Source organism: Ctenopharyngodon idella, chromosome 12 (assembly GCF_019924925.1).
Source record: "Ctenopharyngodon idella isolate HZGC_01 chromosome 12, HZGC01, whole genome shotgun sequence".
In the NCBI taxonomy this organism is placed as follows: Eukaryota; Metazoa; Chordata; class Actinopteri; order Cypriniformes; family Xenocyprididae; genus Ctenopharyngodon; species Ctenopharyngodon idella.
The window spans coordinates 29749286-29763327 of record NC_067231.1 but is presented as its reverse complement, the minus strand read 5'-3'; the positions used below and the strand labels follow the sequence as shown (position 1 = coordinate 29763327).

Here is a 14042-nt window from a genome sequence, read left to right as displayed (position 1 = left end):
TTCATTTCACCAAAGAGGCTGAACGACAGGTTTGCGACAATACGGTTTCAGGAAACAGTCGTTTCAGTGCAACCAGTCTTTGTTCTTTTTAATGTATCAAAAACATACAGCACAACCAGTATACAGGTGCTGGTCATATAATTAGAATATCGTGAACAAGTTCATTTTTTTATTGTAAATTATTTTAAAAAATGAAACTTTCATATATTCTAGATTCCCTACATGTAAAGTAAAACATTTCAAAAGTTTTTTTTTTTTTATTTGTTGATTAGAGCGTACAGCTAATGAAAGTCCAAAATTCAGTATCTCAAAATATTAGAATATTTACATTTGAGTTTCATTAAATGACCATCCCTACAGTATAAATTCCGGGTATCTCTTGTTCTTTGAAACCACACTAATGGGGAAGACTGCTGACTTGGCAATGGTCCAGGAGACAATCATTGACACCCTCCACAAAGAGAGTAAGTCACAGAAGGTCATTACTGAATGGGGTGGCTGTTTACAGAGTGATGTATCAAAGCATATTAAATGCAAAGTTGACTGGAAGGAAGAAATTGGGTAGGCAAAGGTGCACAAGCAACAGGGATGACCGCAAGCTTGAGAATACTGTCAAGTAAAGCCGATTCAAACACTTGGGAGAGCTTCACAATGAGTAGAATGAAGCCGGAGTCAGCGCATCAAGAGTCACCACACTCAGACATCTTCAGGAAAAGGACTACCAAGCCACTTCTGAACCAGAGACAACGTCAGAAGCATCTTACCTGAGCTAAGGAGAAAAAGAACTGGACAGTGAACAGTGGTCGAAAATCCTCTTTTCAGATAAAAGTAAATTTTGCATTTCATGTTGAAATCATGGTCCCAGAGTCTGAAGGAAGACTGGAGAGGCACAGAATCCAAGCTGCTTGAAGTCTAGTGTGAAGTTTCTGAAGTCAGTAATGATTTGGGGGGGCCGTGACGTCTGCTGGTGTTGGTCCATTGTGTTTTATCAAGTGCAAAGTCAATGCAGCCATCTTCCAGGAGATTTTGGAGCACTTTATGCTTCCATCTGCTGACAAGCTTTATGGAGATGCTGATTTCCTTTTCCAGCAGGACTTTAGCATCTGCCCACAGTGCAAAAACCACTTCCAAGTGGTTTGCTGACCATGATATTACTGTGCTTTATTGGCCAGCCAATATGCCTGACCTGAATCTATGGGATATTTTCAAGAGAAAGATGAGAAACAGTCGATCCAACAATATACAGATGATCTGAAGGATCAATAGTGCCTCAGCAGTGCCACAGGCTGATCACTTCCATGCCACACTTCACTGATGCAGTAATTTGTGCTAGGAGCAAGTCATTTGCTGTAATATGTCCTGCCGATCAAGTATTGAGTGCACAAAAGAACATACTTTAAAGAACTTGAACTTTTCTGTTTTGCAAATCCATTTTTTGATTGATCTTAGGAAATATTCTAATATTTTGAAATACTGGATTTTGGACTTTCATGAGCTGTACGCTCTAATCATCAAAATTTAAAAAAAAAACTTTTGAAATGTTTTACTTTACATGTGGGGAATCTAGAATATATGAAAGTTTCATTTTTAAAAATAATTTATAATAAAAAAATGAACTTTTTGATGAAATTCTAATTATATGACCAGCACCTGTAGTCTGATTCCAGAACGAATGACTCGCTGGTTCCTTTAGTGAATCACACACAACCCGGGGTGCATTTCCTGAAAGCATTGTTAGTCAACTATAGTCGTTAGTCCCATTGAACTCTATTGGTAACGACGGAACTTGCACCCATAGTTTGATTTGGGAAACGCACCCCAGTGCAGTCCGATTTACAGAATGAATGACTCTTATGAGCCTCTACTTTTCAGTGAATCAGAAACAGTTCCCAAACGAATGACTCCTAATCATGAATGAACGAGTCTAATGAGTCAGCATACAGCTCAAATATGACTAATTGGTTGTTATATGAAGACATATAGGCTGTGTTTATACTGGCACAAAAAATCAGATTTTTTGCTCACATCTGACACAGATCAGAATTTGTTGCACACGTGTAAACACAAAAATCCACACGAGATCCGATTTTTTCGCATCCGATCTGAGCCACTTCCAATCCGATCTGAGCCACCACCACAAGGTGAGTGCGAGATGTTTGCTTACTAAAAGGTAGCTTTAATGTTGTATTATGAAGCAGAGGTGCCTGTATGCACTTGCACTAAAAATTCGCAGCTTTATTATTGAGGTAGAAACTTTATATGTCTATCTATTTTTTCCTTGAAAGAAATTGCATGCGCATGCACACACACACACATTCAGCAGCTGAATTTCAACCTCTGCCCGGTTAATTTAAAAGAGACTGCCGTGTGTTTTTTTTTTTTTCATTTTAATAAACCAAAAGCTTCACTGGGTAGTCTAGCCTACTCTCTCTCTAGCCTACTCTCTCTCTCTCTCTCATGATTACCTTCTGGCAGGTAATCATGACTTGACCACCCGACGTGAAATATATAAATAATTTTATTAACACAGCCATTCAAAACCCGAGGGTCTACCATGTGCATGCAAAGCTATCAATGACAATCATTTTGGGCGGGAATTAATGTAAAAACAGATATCGGATACTAGTCGCGTCTAAAGTGAATGTAAACACACTGGCCAAAAAATCAGATATGGTCAAAAGATCGGATCTGTGCATTAAGACTTGCAGTGTAAATGCAGCCATAGTTAAAGATACATGTAATATGAATGAAATATGTTACCACATTTTTTGTTTATTATTATTATTAAATATTTAAGGCCAAGATTAGATTTCATTTATATGGCTTTTAATTATCATTTTTTAGGAAGCATTTAAAAAAAAAAAAAAAAAAAAAAAAATATATATATATATATATATATATATATATATATATACATATAATGTTATTTTAAACCATAATCACATGGTTTGTGGCATTTTATAATTTTCCAGTTGGATTATTTGTCTGTAGCTTTATTAGAAAAGACTTGTGACCCATTTTTGGATTGCGACCCACCATTTGAGAACCACTGATCTACTTCACTGATTGTACAAAATAGAAAGTAATAGACAGACAATAACTCTCTCATGTTAATGGACTGAAACAAATCCTGCTTTTCTGCTTATCACCAGTCAAAAGGATATATAATGTAACATTGTTTCTAGTTTCCAGTCACAGACACATGATTCTTTTAAAATGTCTGCTAACACTCCATTTTTTAAAAAACAGAACTCCAATCAAATTGATTTCACTCCTAAAGGCTCCTTTTGTTAATATAATGTTAATGGACACAGGTCATGAGCCAGTAGAGCAAGTGAAAGATGTAGATGGTACAGTGCGGATCAGTGCGCAGGAGTTTTCTTTAAAGAGCAGGCTTGAATGAGGGTCCATTACATTGAGATTAAGCCTGCTTTAATTCTCCTGCTCTAATCTGCTGGTTTTAGAGAGATAATCCCCATAAACAGAAGCTCATCCCATGTCATCAAGATGAACAGCATCAGTGCGTCCACTGGGTGGCACCTTCGGCTCTGCCCTTCCCCCTTTTTCTTTTGACTGGTCCATTTAAACATTAGGAGGATGTGCAAACTTAATCAGTGATTAAAGATCTGAACTTTAATAATGAGAAAGAGAAGTGTTGAACTATGCAACTATGGCAAACCCTCATAATCGTAAATTTCATTCATATCTCCCCTCTCCCGCTTTCAGATGATAGGCGACAAAGAAGAGATCTCCATGGCCGAGGTCAGTCTGTCCAATTGTCTCTCGTCCTCTGTAAGTGCTCTTTTTGGACTAGATTAGTTTCTAAATGATGTTTGAGTTACAATTATTAACATAGGATCGCTGTCACTTCATGTACTAATTCAAATGGGATGGAGATCATTGTAGTATGGAAGTAAATTAATGACAAATGTTTTTGAAATAAAAAAGCTTGTTGAATTGCACTAATTGAAAAAAATGTGCGTTACATTAACCGTGCTTGCATTTTAATGCATTGTATTTTTAAAGTCTCTCTGTAGTCAATAATTTTATCCCTTAAACCTCATCTTTGATCACCAAAATGACATATTTAAATGTTTTTTTCCTGTGAAAAAAATTTCTTCATGCCTTAAAATAGCTTGAATGTAACTCCACACCCTTGCCTCATTTAGTATATGCGGATCAATGAATATGCAAATCAGCCCCGCCTCCACTCGCTCACGCCATCTTAGAGATCCACTCTGTCAACTTACTAAGGGAAAACGCTGCACAATGGTATCGCTCTTTACAATATTGGACATGACGGTAATTAATATGATTAGTCTTTTGCTTGACTATGTTATCAAACAGCTAATACTGGGATATAAAAAGGGATATAGTTCATCATAACATTGAAATATACGTCATACACCCGCCATATTGCTAAATCCTCACAAGTTTTCATATCAACAGAAAAATATACCAGGATAACCTGGCTTCTCTTGAGACTGCCCTGCTGGTTCACTGTTAATGATATGCTAAAGCCTGCCGGCACATTGATGTGATTGGTTACAAGGTAGTTTGTGACGTCACAGACACCAGCGATTTCAAACCACGGGTTTTTTCACTGCAGTTTCAAGGAGAAAATACTCAGCAATGGTGTTGACATATGAATTTGCATATGGTTTGTCTTAAAGCATATTAAAAACACCTCATAGACATATAAACAACATTAAAAACTTGATTTTCACCACAGGGGGTCTTTAAGGCTTGCATTTTAATGCAGTTTAAATATTCAACATATTTAAGCTGTGAATATTTCAATTCAAAACATTTTACACACATTTTCATTATTAAAAATTCAATGATCCATATTCACCATTCCGTCTGTTTAAAAATACAACCTGTAATAATCAGGCAATTTTCAGTCCTTTTTATTTCGTTTTATAAATTCGCTTCTACAAATTCAGTGGTTCAAATTCGACAGAAAATTCAACATTGCCTACATTCTGGGAACTGCAGGAATAGCAGTAGATTGCCGATGCATAATCTCCATCTACTGTTAGTCGGCCTCACCAGCAGGTGGCTCTAGCGGCTGTTAACGAAGACCAGTGCAACGGCTAGAGAAAGTCATTCATTCACAAAAATGGATTTACAGAAATGGAGCAAGCATATGTGATGATTATCAGGGCTATGTGTATAGCCTATGTAAGCAGTAAAAAGCAAACATTATTAATGTAACACATTTTTTTTTTTTAACTTAGTGCAATTCAACAAGCTTTTTGATTTAAAAAACAATTGTCATTAAGTTTCTTCCACATTGTAGTTATTAACATTGTCTGTTTCCTGATAGTGACAGAAGGTTATATGCATCACAAAACCCACTGAAATAGACTTCTATGTGATTATGTTACTAAGGGAAGGAATTTATTAAAGTGAATGACACTTTGTTCAACAAAGGTCAAATATAGAAGGAGAAATGTGATGATGATAATAATAATACACCACAAGCACAGATATTCCTATCAGGACTGGAGTAGATTTCTCAGAGGATGCTGAAAAACAATAGGTAATTTGCGCTGTAATCTTTTTTTGAGGCTGTGTTAGAAAATAACACACATGTTCGATTCATATGGGATTATAATCACAAAATCCATCTGTGAAACAATTTTATCTAACCTCTTCAGGGAACTCTAGTCCCATCCAAATAGGTCTAATATTGATATTACGGCCATGCAGGTCCATTGGTGGTACGTGTTGCTATTCATTAATCTGTTTTGTTGTGCTCATGGTGTAAATATTCAATGCAGTAATGAAGAAGCTTTAAGGATTTCATTACACTGAGTCACATTCTGAGGGAGAAAACTGATCTTAAGATGAAATATTGTAAACAAATGCAAGACTTTAACAAGTGAAACCAAACCACATGAGGTCAAATTAGGCATCCAAATGGTCTTGTGCTCAGATGCAGTAGTGTGGATCAGAGAGGCCGAGCTGCACTGGCACAAAGTCACCCTAGTTTGCCATTATTAATAGCAATATTGACTGGAACCCAGTGTTGGAAGTGATGGCAGGAAGCAAACATGTCAGTGAATGCAAACACAAAGTCCAGAATGTTCTCAAGCAGCTCAAGCTGAAAAACCCATGTTGCTGAGCATCAATATGAGTATGGCAAGTTTTTTTCAGTGCGCTGTGGGAGTTTTCATTGATCCCACTGCAACAAGCAAGTCCTATACCTGCATATTCACTCCCAGCCGGATCTCATTAGAATTCATTTTTGTACGTTGGTATATACGCTGAAAATTATTTACATATAGACAGCTTTTGTATATATGTAATAGATCATGTGACACTGGAGTAATGGCTGTAAATTAAGCTTTACCATCACATGAATAAAGTCTATTTTAAAATACATAAAAGTAGAACAGTGATTCCCTGGTCCTGGAGTACCCAGAACATGGCACATTTTTGCTGTCTCTCTTATCTGACACACCCATCTGAAGTCTTGCTCCGTGTCTGAAATCGCAAACTTCCCTACTATATAGTAAGCGAAAAACAGTACACCAAAAGAGTAGTATGTCAAAATGCATAGTATTCTGGAAAAAAACAGTAGGCAAAAAGTACCTGGATGACTTGCTACTTCCGCTGAGATTGTGATGTGCGTGTTTAATGGACACTTTACTATCCCATGAGGCATGTGACAGTAACAACATGGAGTACATCCGAATTCCATTCATAGTCATACTACATAGTCATACTATATAGAACATACTTTTTTAACGGTCATGAAGTAAATTCAAATTCAAAAGTAACACCTACTCAGAGAGTATGCAATTTCCACACAAGTCCTTAAGGGAACGACGATACATCCAGGCAAACCAAAATGTATTTAGACACCTTGAACATTTCATTCATTAATACAGTTCATTCACTATAGTTTAAAAAATCGTAATAAAATATGTCAAGATCTCAGAGTTGAACTGTGTCAGAAAAAATTTATCTTAATTATGTCAGATAACACTTAAGCAAAAATAATTTTTGGTTCCAATTTTTTATCTGGTAGTCCACTGTATGAAGAATTTTTGGGTATAATATTTCACAGTTTACTTTATTTTGCTATCCTCACTTACATAAATTAACTATAGTGTCCTGCACCCACTAGTAAAAATATATAAAAAAATATCAAAAATGTCAAAAACAATTAAATTATTAACACATGCAAAAACAAGAGAGAACCAATGAAATATTAATAACTGATTGTTTTAGTCAATGTATGCTTTGTCCTGTGGGCTTTTTGATTTGCATTTTTCTGCACAGTAAAATAAAACCTGTATAGCTGTAATTTGTCTTTTTTTGCCAAATAATGTTATATGTGTGTGTGTGTGTGTGTGTGTGTTATTTAAAAAATTATTTATTTACTCACTGTATTTTCTCTGTCTCACATCAAGCCAAATATGGTGTCAGACAAAGCCGATGAGAAAAGACTGTTGGTTCGGATCCCTTCCATCATTGTTACGTCAGAGTCCAGTCCTGCCCTCCTCTCAGTAGGGCGCATCAGTAGCTCCTCCAGACAGCTCCCAGGTGGTTCGGTGGAGGCAGCCTCTGTCACTGTGGAACCTGCTGGCATTGACTGAAAACCAGCTGCACTACCACTGACTTATACTTCAGGACACAATCTCAACGAACTCTTGGTCATCTGACTTATTCCTTCCACCTTTTTGTTTCCTTTACACAGGGCTCAAAATTGAACGTGCATGCTGTTACAAATGACATCTGAAATTTGGCTGTGCCGTTATTGTTGTACTTTTGCCTGTTTCAAGGTGGAAAATGGGGGACCACAGCCTACAAGGTGAACAAGGTCTGTATTTTAATAGGAAAGTCGGGTCAGGATACCCTTTCAGGCTTCTTTCAGTGGTGTGGAGATGATCCTCTCCTCTCAGGGAAGAATTCAACAGTTCTGAAAAGCAGCAGTGTTTCAGTTGTGGATTGACACTGCTCTATGTATTCTGATACATCCTTCTCTTTAGTGAGCTGCTTCATCCATTATAGGTTGTGCTGTAGGCCGTTGGAATAAACAGTTCCCAGCGCCTGTACAAGATCAAAAACAACACATAATCTGTGACCTGAAGATTCAAACGCCTAGTTTTTACCCAGCCAGAGATTTTGGTCTCACTATGAATAGAGCCCTGTCTACAGGTGTAAAGGTAGATCTTTTGATGTTTCTTTAAAGGTGAAGTCTGTAATTTCATGTACAAATGTAAAAATATTTACATTGTAATGGCTGATAAACGGTAAATGGCCGATACTTAAAATCTATACTATTTTGTCTACATTATTTAAAATAAATAGTTTTAAATTATACAAGTGAATTTAGACATCACAACATTATAATGTACAGTCTGAAAAATGGATATTAATGATCAGATTTGATAAAGATTACATTTATCAAGACTTTTTACCTCTGCCACCATCTAATGTTCACTTCATCTAAATGTAAAAATAGGGGAATTAAGCATTCTCAGTTAAATATCCAATAACTACAAATTTAAAAATCTCTAATATTGAGAGAGCTGATATGGTACAGATATATTTTGCGTCCTTAATTTTAAATTGAATAGATAAATAAATAAACTAAACACTTCAGCTTTAAAGTTTTAGGTATTCCCACTTCATAACAAATCAAGCACATTGAAAACCAATGACATTTTTCTGGCTGCTGATCCAAATAAAGTACTTATTTCATTTTGTAGATTATAATTTTTTTCAGCACTGTATGGCCAATACATATATATGTCTATTGAATGTTAATACGGAAGTGTGCTCAACAAATGATCTTTGAATGAATGATTTTTTTTCTGTATGATTTTTCATGCTTTTGTGTTGTGCCATGTTCCTCTATCCACAAGCGAAATTCCCCATGGTTGTGATTACCTGCATGCTTTCTTAATGTAAGAAATTCTATCTTTTAATAGAAATATTTGGTTTTAAATGTTTTTCACTCTCTGTGCAGGCTACAATAGCATCAAAACCCTTATAAATGTGAAAATTGTCTTTTAAATTCAAATAACTGGTCTCAGAGCCTGTGGCTGTAATGAACTGTACCTTTCAGATTCAGATTTGCCTTTCTGCTGGATTTCAGAGATGCTTTAGTGGGATTAATATGCCAGCATCTGGAAGTCCTTAGGGATTAGAGGGGAAACGCTTTTAACAAGATTAGTTTTGGGGAACTGCTCAGCCAGAACGCTCCATTGCTTTTAAAGGTTGCTGTTTTCTCAAAGTTACATACACATTGACTGATAATGGTCTCTGAAGCAGATCAAATGCACTGTCGGGTCTCTCTGTCTCTTCTGAGAGATACGTTTACCTGTTTTTTATTTTGAGTTAAATATGCTTCACAGATGTTTTATGACTTTCTATGGGGTGCTTGAATGGCATATTTACTGATTTGCCGGAATGTTCACCTGATTTGCAGCTCTTCATTAGCGTTGACACACATTTAGCAGTGAACACCTACTGTATATCCAGTCACTCACAGTTATCAAGTAGGTCAATAGTGTGTCCTGCTGACTTGCATGTGATTTGTTGCCTGGACGCCGTCGGGGTGACATAATCAAGTGCTATACGAATGATAAGTTAGCTTATCAGCAAAAGCAACGGGTCAGACATTATATTTTTGATAACATTGTCACGTCTTCATTGCCCTTCCCTTTCCTGTTTTCTTGACTCCGGTTCTGGTTCTGTCATCATGTTATATTTATATGTGCATGGTAAAGTTCATACAGTAATTTTTATATACTTTTTACCAATGCACCTGACAATGACAGATGAACTGAGAGAAGAAAATTTTTTTTTACTAGACATAAAACTGCATATTGCATCATTTTTAAATCGTTTAGATGTTTCTTCTCATATAATTGTGATAAACAGTGTAAACCTTTGCAGCATCATATACAGTCTTAATATCTCTATGAAACAGCACCCGTCACAAAAAAAATGTAAAAACCCAATGTGATTTTGTTCCTAATATTTGTTTGTTTTGGTAATTTAATGTGACAAATATTCTACATATGTTTTTTTGAAAAAAAAAAAAAAAAAAAATGTAGGGCAGGACTTCATCTGGAATTGATTGGATGGATGTGGTTTGCTATTGCTGTGATGTCATGTAAGTGACAGGTTGCCCCGCCCTCACACCAGTAAACGCATCATCAGAGAAGAGATGTTGCTGCAAGTTATTTTGATTAAAGATTACAAGGGCACATGAATTTTTAAAGGGTTAGTTCACCCAAAAATGAAAATTCTGTTATTAATTACTCACCCTCATGTCGTTCCACACCCGTAAGACCTTCGTTCATCTTCGGAACACAAATTAAGATATTTTTCATAAAATCCGACGGCTCAGTGAGGCCTCCATTGCCAGCAAGACAATTAACACTTTCAATGCCCAGAAAGCTACTAAAGACGCATCTAAAACAGTTCATGTGGTTCAACTTTAATGTTATGAAGCGACGAGAATACTTTTTATGTGCCAAAAAACAAAACAAAATAATGACTTTATTCAACAATATCTAGTGATGGGTGATTTCAAAACACTGTTTCATGAAGCTTCGAATTTATAAGAAATTTTTTTTCGAATCAGTGGTTCGGAGCGCGTATCAAAGTCACACCCCCCAGTGGTGAACGATTGAAATTCTGAAACACTTATGAGGTAACAAAGCATCATTTACTGAAATCACGTGACTTTGGCAGTTTGATACACACTCCGAACCACTGATTTGAAACAAAAGATTCGTAAATCTTCGAAGCGTCATTAAGCAGTTTTTTTTTAATCGCCCATCACTAGATATTGTTGAATTAAGTCGTTATTTAGTTTTTTTGGAACACAAAAAGTATTCTCGTTGCTTCATAACATTAAGGTTAAACCACTGTAGTCACATGAACTGTTTTAAATATATCTTTAGTAGCTTTCTGGGCATTGGAAGTATTAATTGTCTTGCTGGCAATAGAAGCCTCACTGAGCCATTGGATTTTATGAATAATATCTTAATTTGTGTTCCGAAGATGAACGAAGGTCTTACGGGTGTAGAACGACATGAGGGTGAGTAATTAACGAATTTTCATTTTTGGGTGAACTAACCCTTTAAAAAATGATGTGCACAGATAAATCATTTATAATAAATACTACAATATTCCATAAAAAAACTAAGAATTGTTAATTTTGATTTCATAGTGACTTTAAAACCCACAGCAGCTTCCACTGAGCAAACTACAGCTATCAATCCAGACAGTTCACACCTGGAAAGAGACAGAAATCATTATGTAAGCTTGAACATGTTTGCTAGTCAAGTGCTCCAGATTAGATGGTAATGAGTGGCTGCTATGCAGAGGTGCTGGCTGCTGTAAGACCTCATTCACCTGCCCAGATTAATATAGCAAGCTCCCTCTCTGAAGCATTCTCTTCATATTCATCCATTTCTCTTCCATTTAACAACTAAATATTTATATTTATAAATTTCACCCCATTTGTTCCATTTTAATGTTTTAAAGTAAGTTTAAAAAGCTATTTTCCCATAAACTATAGGCTTTAGAAAAAAAAACCTTGAGCAGCCTTTAAGTATGTACGCAGTTTGTCGCTGGCATTTATATAAGATTCACTCTGTCTGACTCCTACAATGCGCTCTGAACAAGGTCACAAGCCCCTGGAGATAAGATTAAAGAGTAAACAGCTCTATGCCATTGACTCTTTCCCTTGTAGCAATTTATTATACAGTAAACAGCCTGGACTCGCTGACCTAAATTAGAGGTGATCTGAGTATCTCTGCTCACCGTATTGGGCTTGCTGCAAAACAATATTTAATAGTTCTAGCTTTGGAATTTAAAATGTATTTATATTTCGTTACACATTGTTTCTCCTAATCAGTAAATCTTGTGTGGTGCTACTGTGTTTTCTTCACAACTGTTCTTCATGCACATGTTGGATAGCCAAAAGCATATAAATCTTAGTCCATGCAATGAATGTGTGATTTCACTTTAATTTATTGAATGATGTATTTGAGTGATTGATAATGTTAATAAATATTATATTCTAATAAGTACTATGAATTATGCTTGCATGTAAAATTTTTATTTATGCTTTTGGGTTTCAGCTAGGAAATTTGAAAATATATAAAATGTGCAATGTAGTTCAAATACAGCTTTATTTTAAATGGTTTTGTTTTCTTTTCATTTTGTACAGTCAAGTACAAAATACACTTGACAATCCGTACTGTACATAGGCTCCTTGGCAACTGTCAGATTAAAACTGACTGAAATAGTAAAGCTTGTTAGACATAAACAGTTACACTTCTGTCACTTCTTTTGTATTGTTGTATCTATGACCCAGTGTAACAAATACTCAGTGACAGGAAAGAAACCATCTGTGCAGACAATGCATGATAACAATCTTTGGATACAATAAGCCCTGTGATAACAGTTGCTGTGACGTCTTCCATGATAACTGAGTATCACAGATGTTCAGAAGAAACGTTATTAGGTTGTTAAGGTTGTTTTTAACCAATTTCCAGAAAGAAATGCATTATAAATAGCACATACTTTTAGAACAGGACAAGGCCAAATAATCGTTACTTTTGCAAACTTATTTTTTTTTATTTTTTTTTTTAAAGCATTTCAGGTTATCATGCAACTTTAAAACAGTTATTTATATAAGTCTATGAATAAAATTTGACCCAAAAATATTTTACTCCGGATTACTTGATTTTGATTGATCAATCACAGCATTTAGCAGTCTGATATTTCTTAAAATTTGCAGTTGTCTCATCCAGGTAAGTTAACTGAAACTGGAGCTACATGTCGCACGTATCACAACACGTAGGCCAACTTGTAAAATACAAGTTTGAGTCTCTGGAGAGACGTAGGAGAATCTCAGGAGAAACACTTTCCACACATAATGTTAACAAAACGCAGATCAAGAACAGAGCAAAACTGGAGGTACTTGTACACAGAGATAATAAGGGAACTAATTTGATGACTGGTGAATGTAATAACTCATGAGAAGCCAAGGAAACTAACAAGTGTGATGAGAATGCTACACTGAAAAGGATATATAGGAAACTGAAAAACACATGAACAAAAATATAATTAAACTAAACATAACTCTGACAAACCCCAAATCCCGCAGGGCTAGAAGTCCAAGGCAATGTTGCTAGCTCAAAGGACTGAGGCGAGGACTGGGGCCTGGCAGAACGGGGTGACACCAGAGAAAGAGTGAAGACTAAGGCAGAAATGGTGAAGCTGGAAGGATGGAGGACTGAGGCGCAGCTGGTGGAGCTGGAAGGACGAGGGAGCCCAGTGGGGCCTTAGTGATGGCAGACTACGGTGGAGCTGAGGGGGCGCGGAGCCAACGGACTGACTTACCAAGGTGGAGACAAGGGTCTGGAGGCCCAAGGTACAGCCAAGAGATCACAAAGATCACAAAGCTGAGCTGGTGGTGAAGTGGCCCGAGGCAGAGCCGAAAAGCTGGCGGAAATCAGCGACGAGGGTGGAGCGGAGGAACTGTGAGACACCAGTGGAACAAGTGAGTGACTGTGACTTGAAAGAACCAGCAGAGATGGAGACAACGGGGAGGGAAGGTAACAGGGTGGGACCGGAACATCGAACAGGTGACTTTGAGTGAGTCCAGGGGTGGAAGCAAGGGTGGGAGCTGGCTCCACAGTTAAATTAATGAGCCAGCGCTCCTCTGGCTCAACGGTCGACTCTTGGACTTTTTATTTACTTTTAATTTCTGCAGGTTTGGGTCTCCATATATGAGAGGCATGCAGATTGTACATTACCCCTTACTTAAAACACATTGGCAACTCTCCTAAACACCTGTGTTACTTTAACAAGATTTAGGGGCTGTTTGCACAACGCCATTTTCAACGCATGTACACCAACTACTGGCCTGGCATGCATAATGCAGCAGGGTTTTTTTTAAAAAAATTTTTAATTTTGACAATGTTGTCATCTGTATGCAAAACCTTTCCTTTTTTAGTACATTGTTGTTGGGTAAACGTACCTTTAGATGTAAAAAA

The 14042-nt window shown here is 36.7% G+C and overlaps 1 protein-coding gene across 3 annotated transcripts in view; it reads left to right on the top strand.

Annotated features, from left to right (window-relative positions):
* Positions 1-10341, top strand: part of LOC127524135 (melanopsin-A-like) — a 38553-nt gene extending 28212 nt beyond the window's left edge. The window contains exons 10-11 of one of the 3 annotated variants that reach the window (XM_051915527.1): positions 3727-3762; positions 7425-10341. In XM_051915527.1, coding sequence (XP_051771487.1) covers positions 3727-3762; positions 7425-7610 — 222 coding nt within the window. In that variant the 3' untranslated portion in view covers positions 7611-10341. Of the gene's footprint in view, positions 1-3726; positions 3793-7424 lie in introns of all 3 variants that reach the window. The other 2 variants (XM_051915526.1, XM_051915528.1) reach the window with 2 other exon arrangements.
* The last annotated feature ends 3701 nt before the right edge of the window (positions 10342-14042 follow it).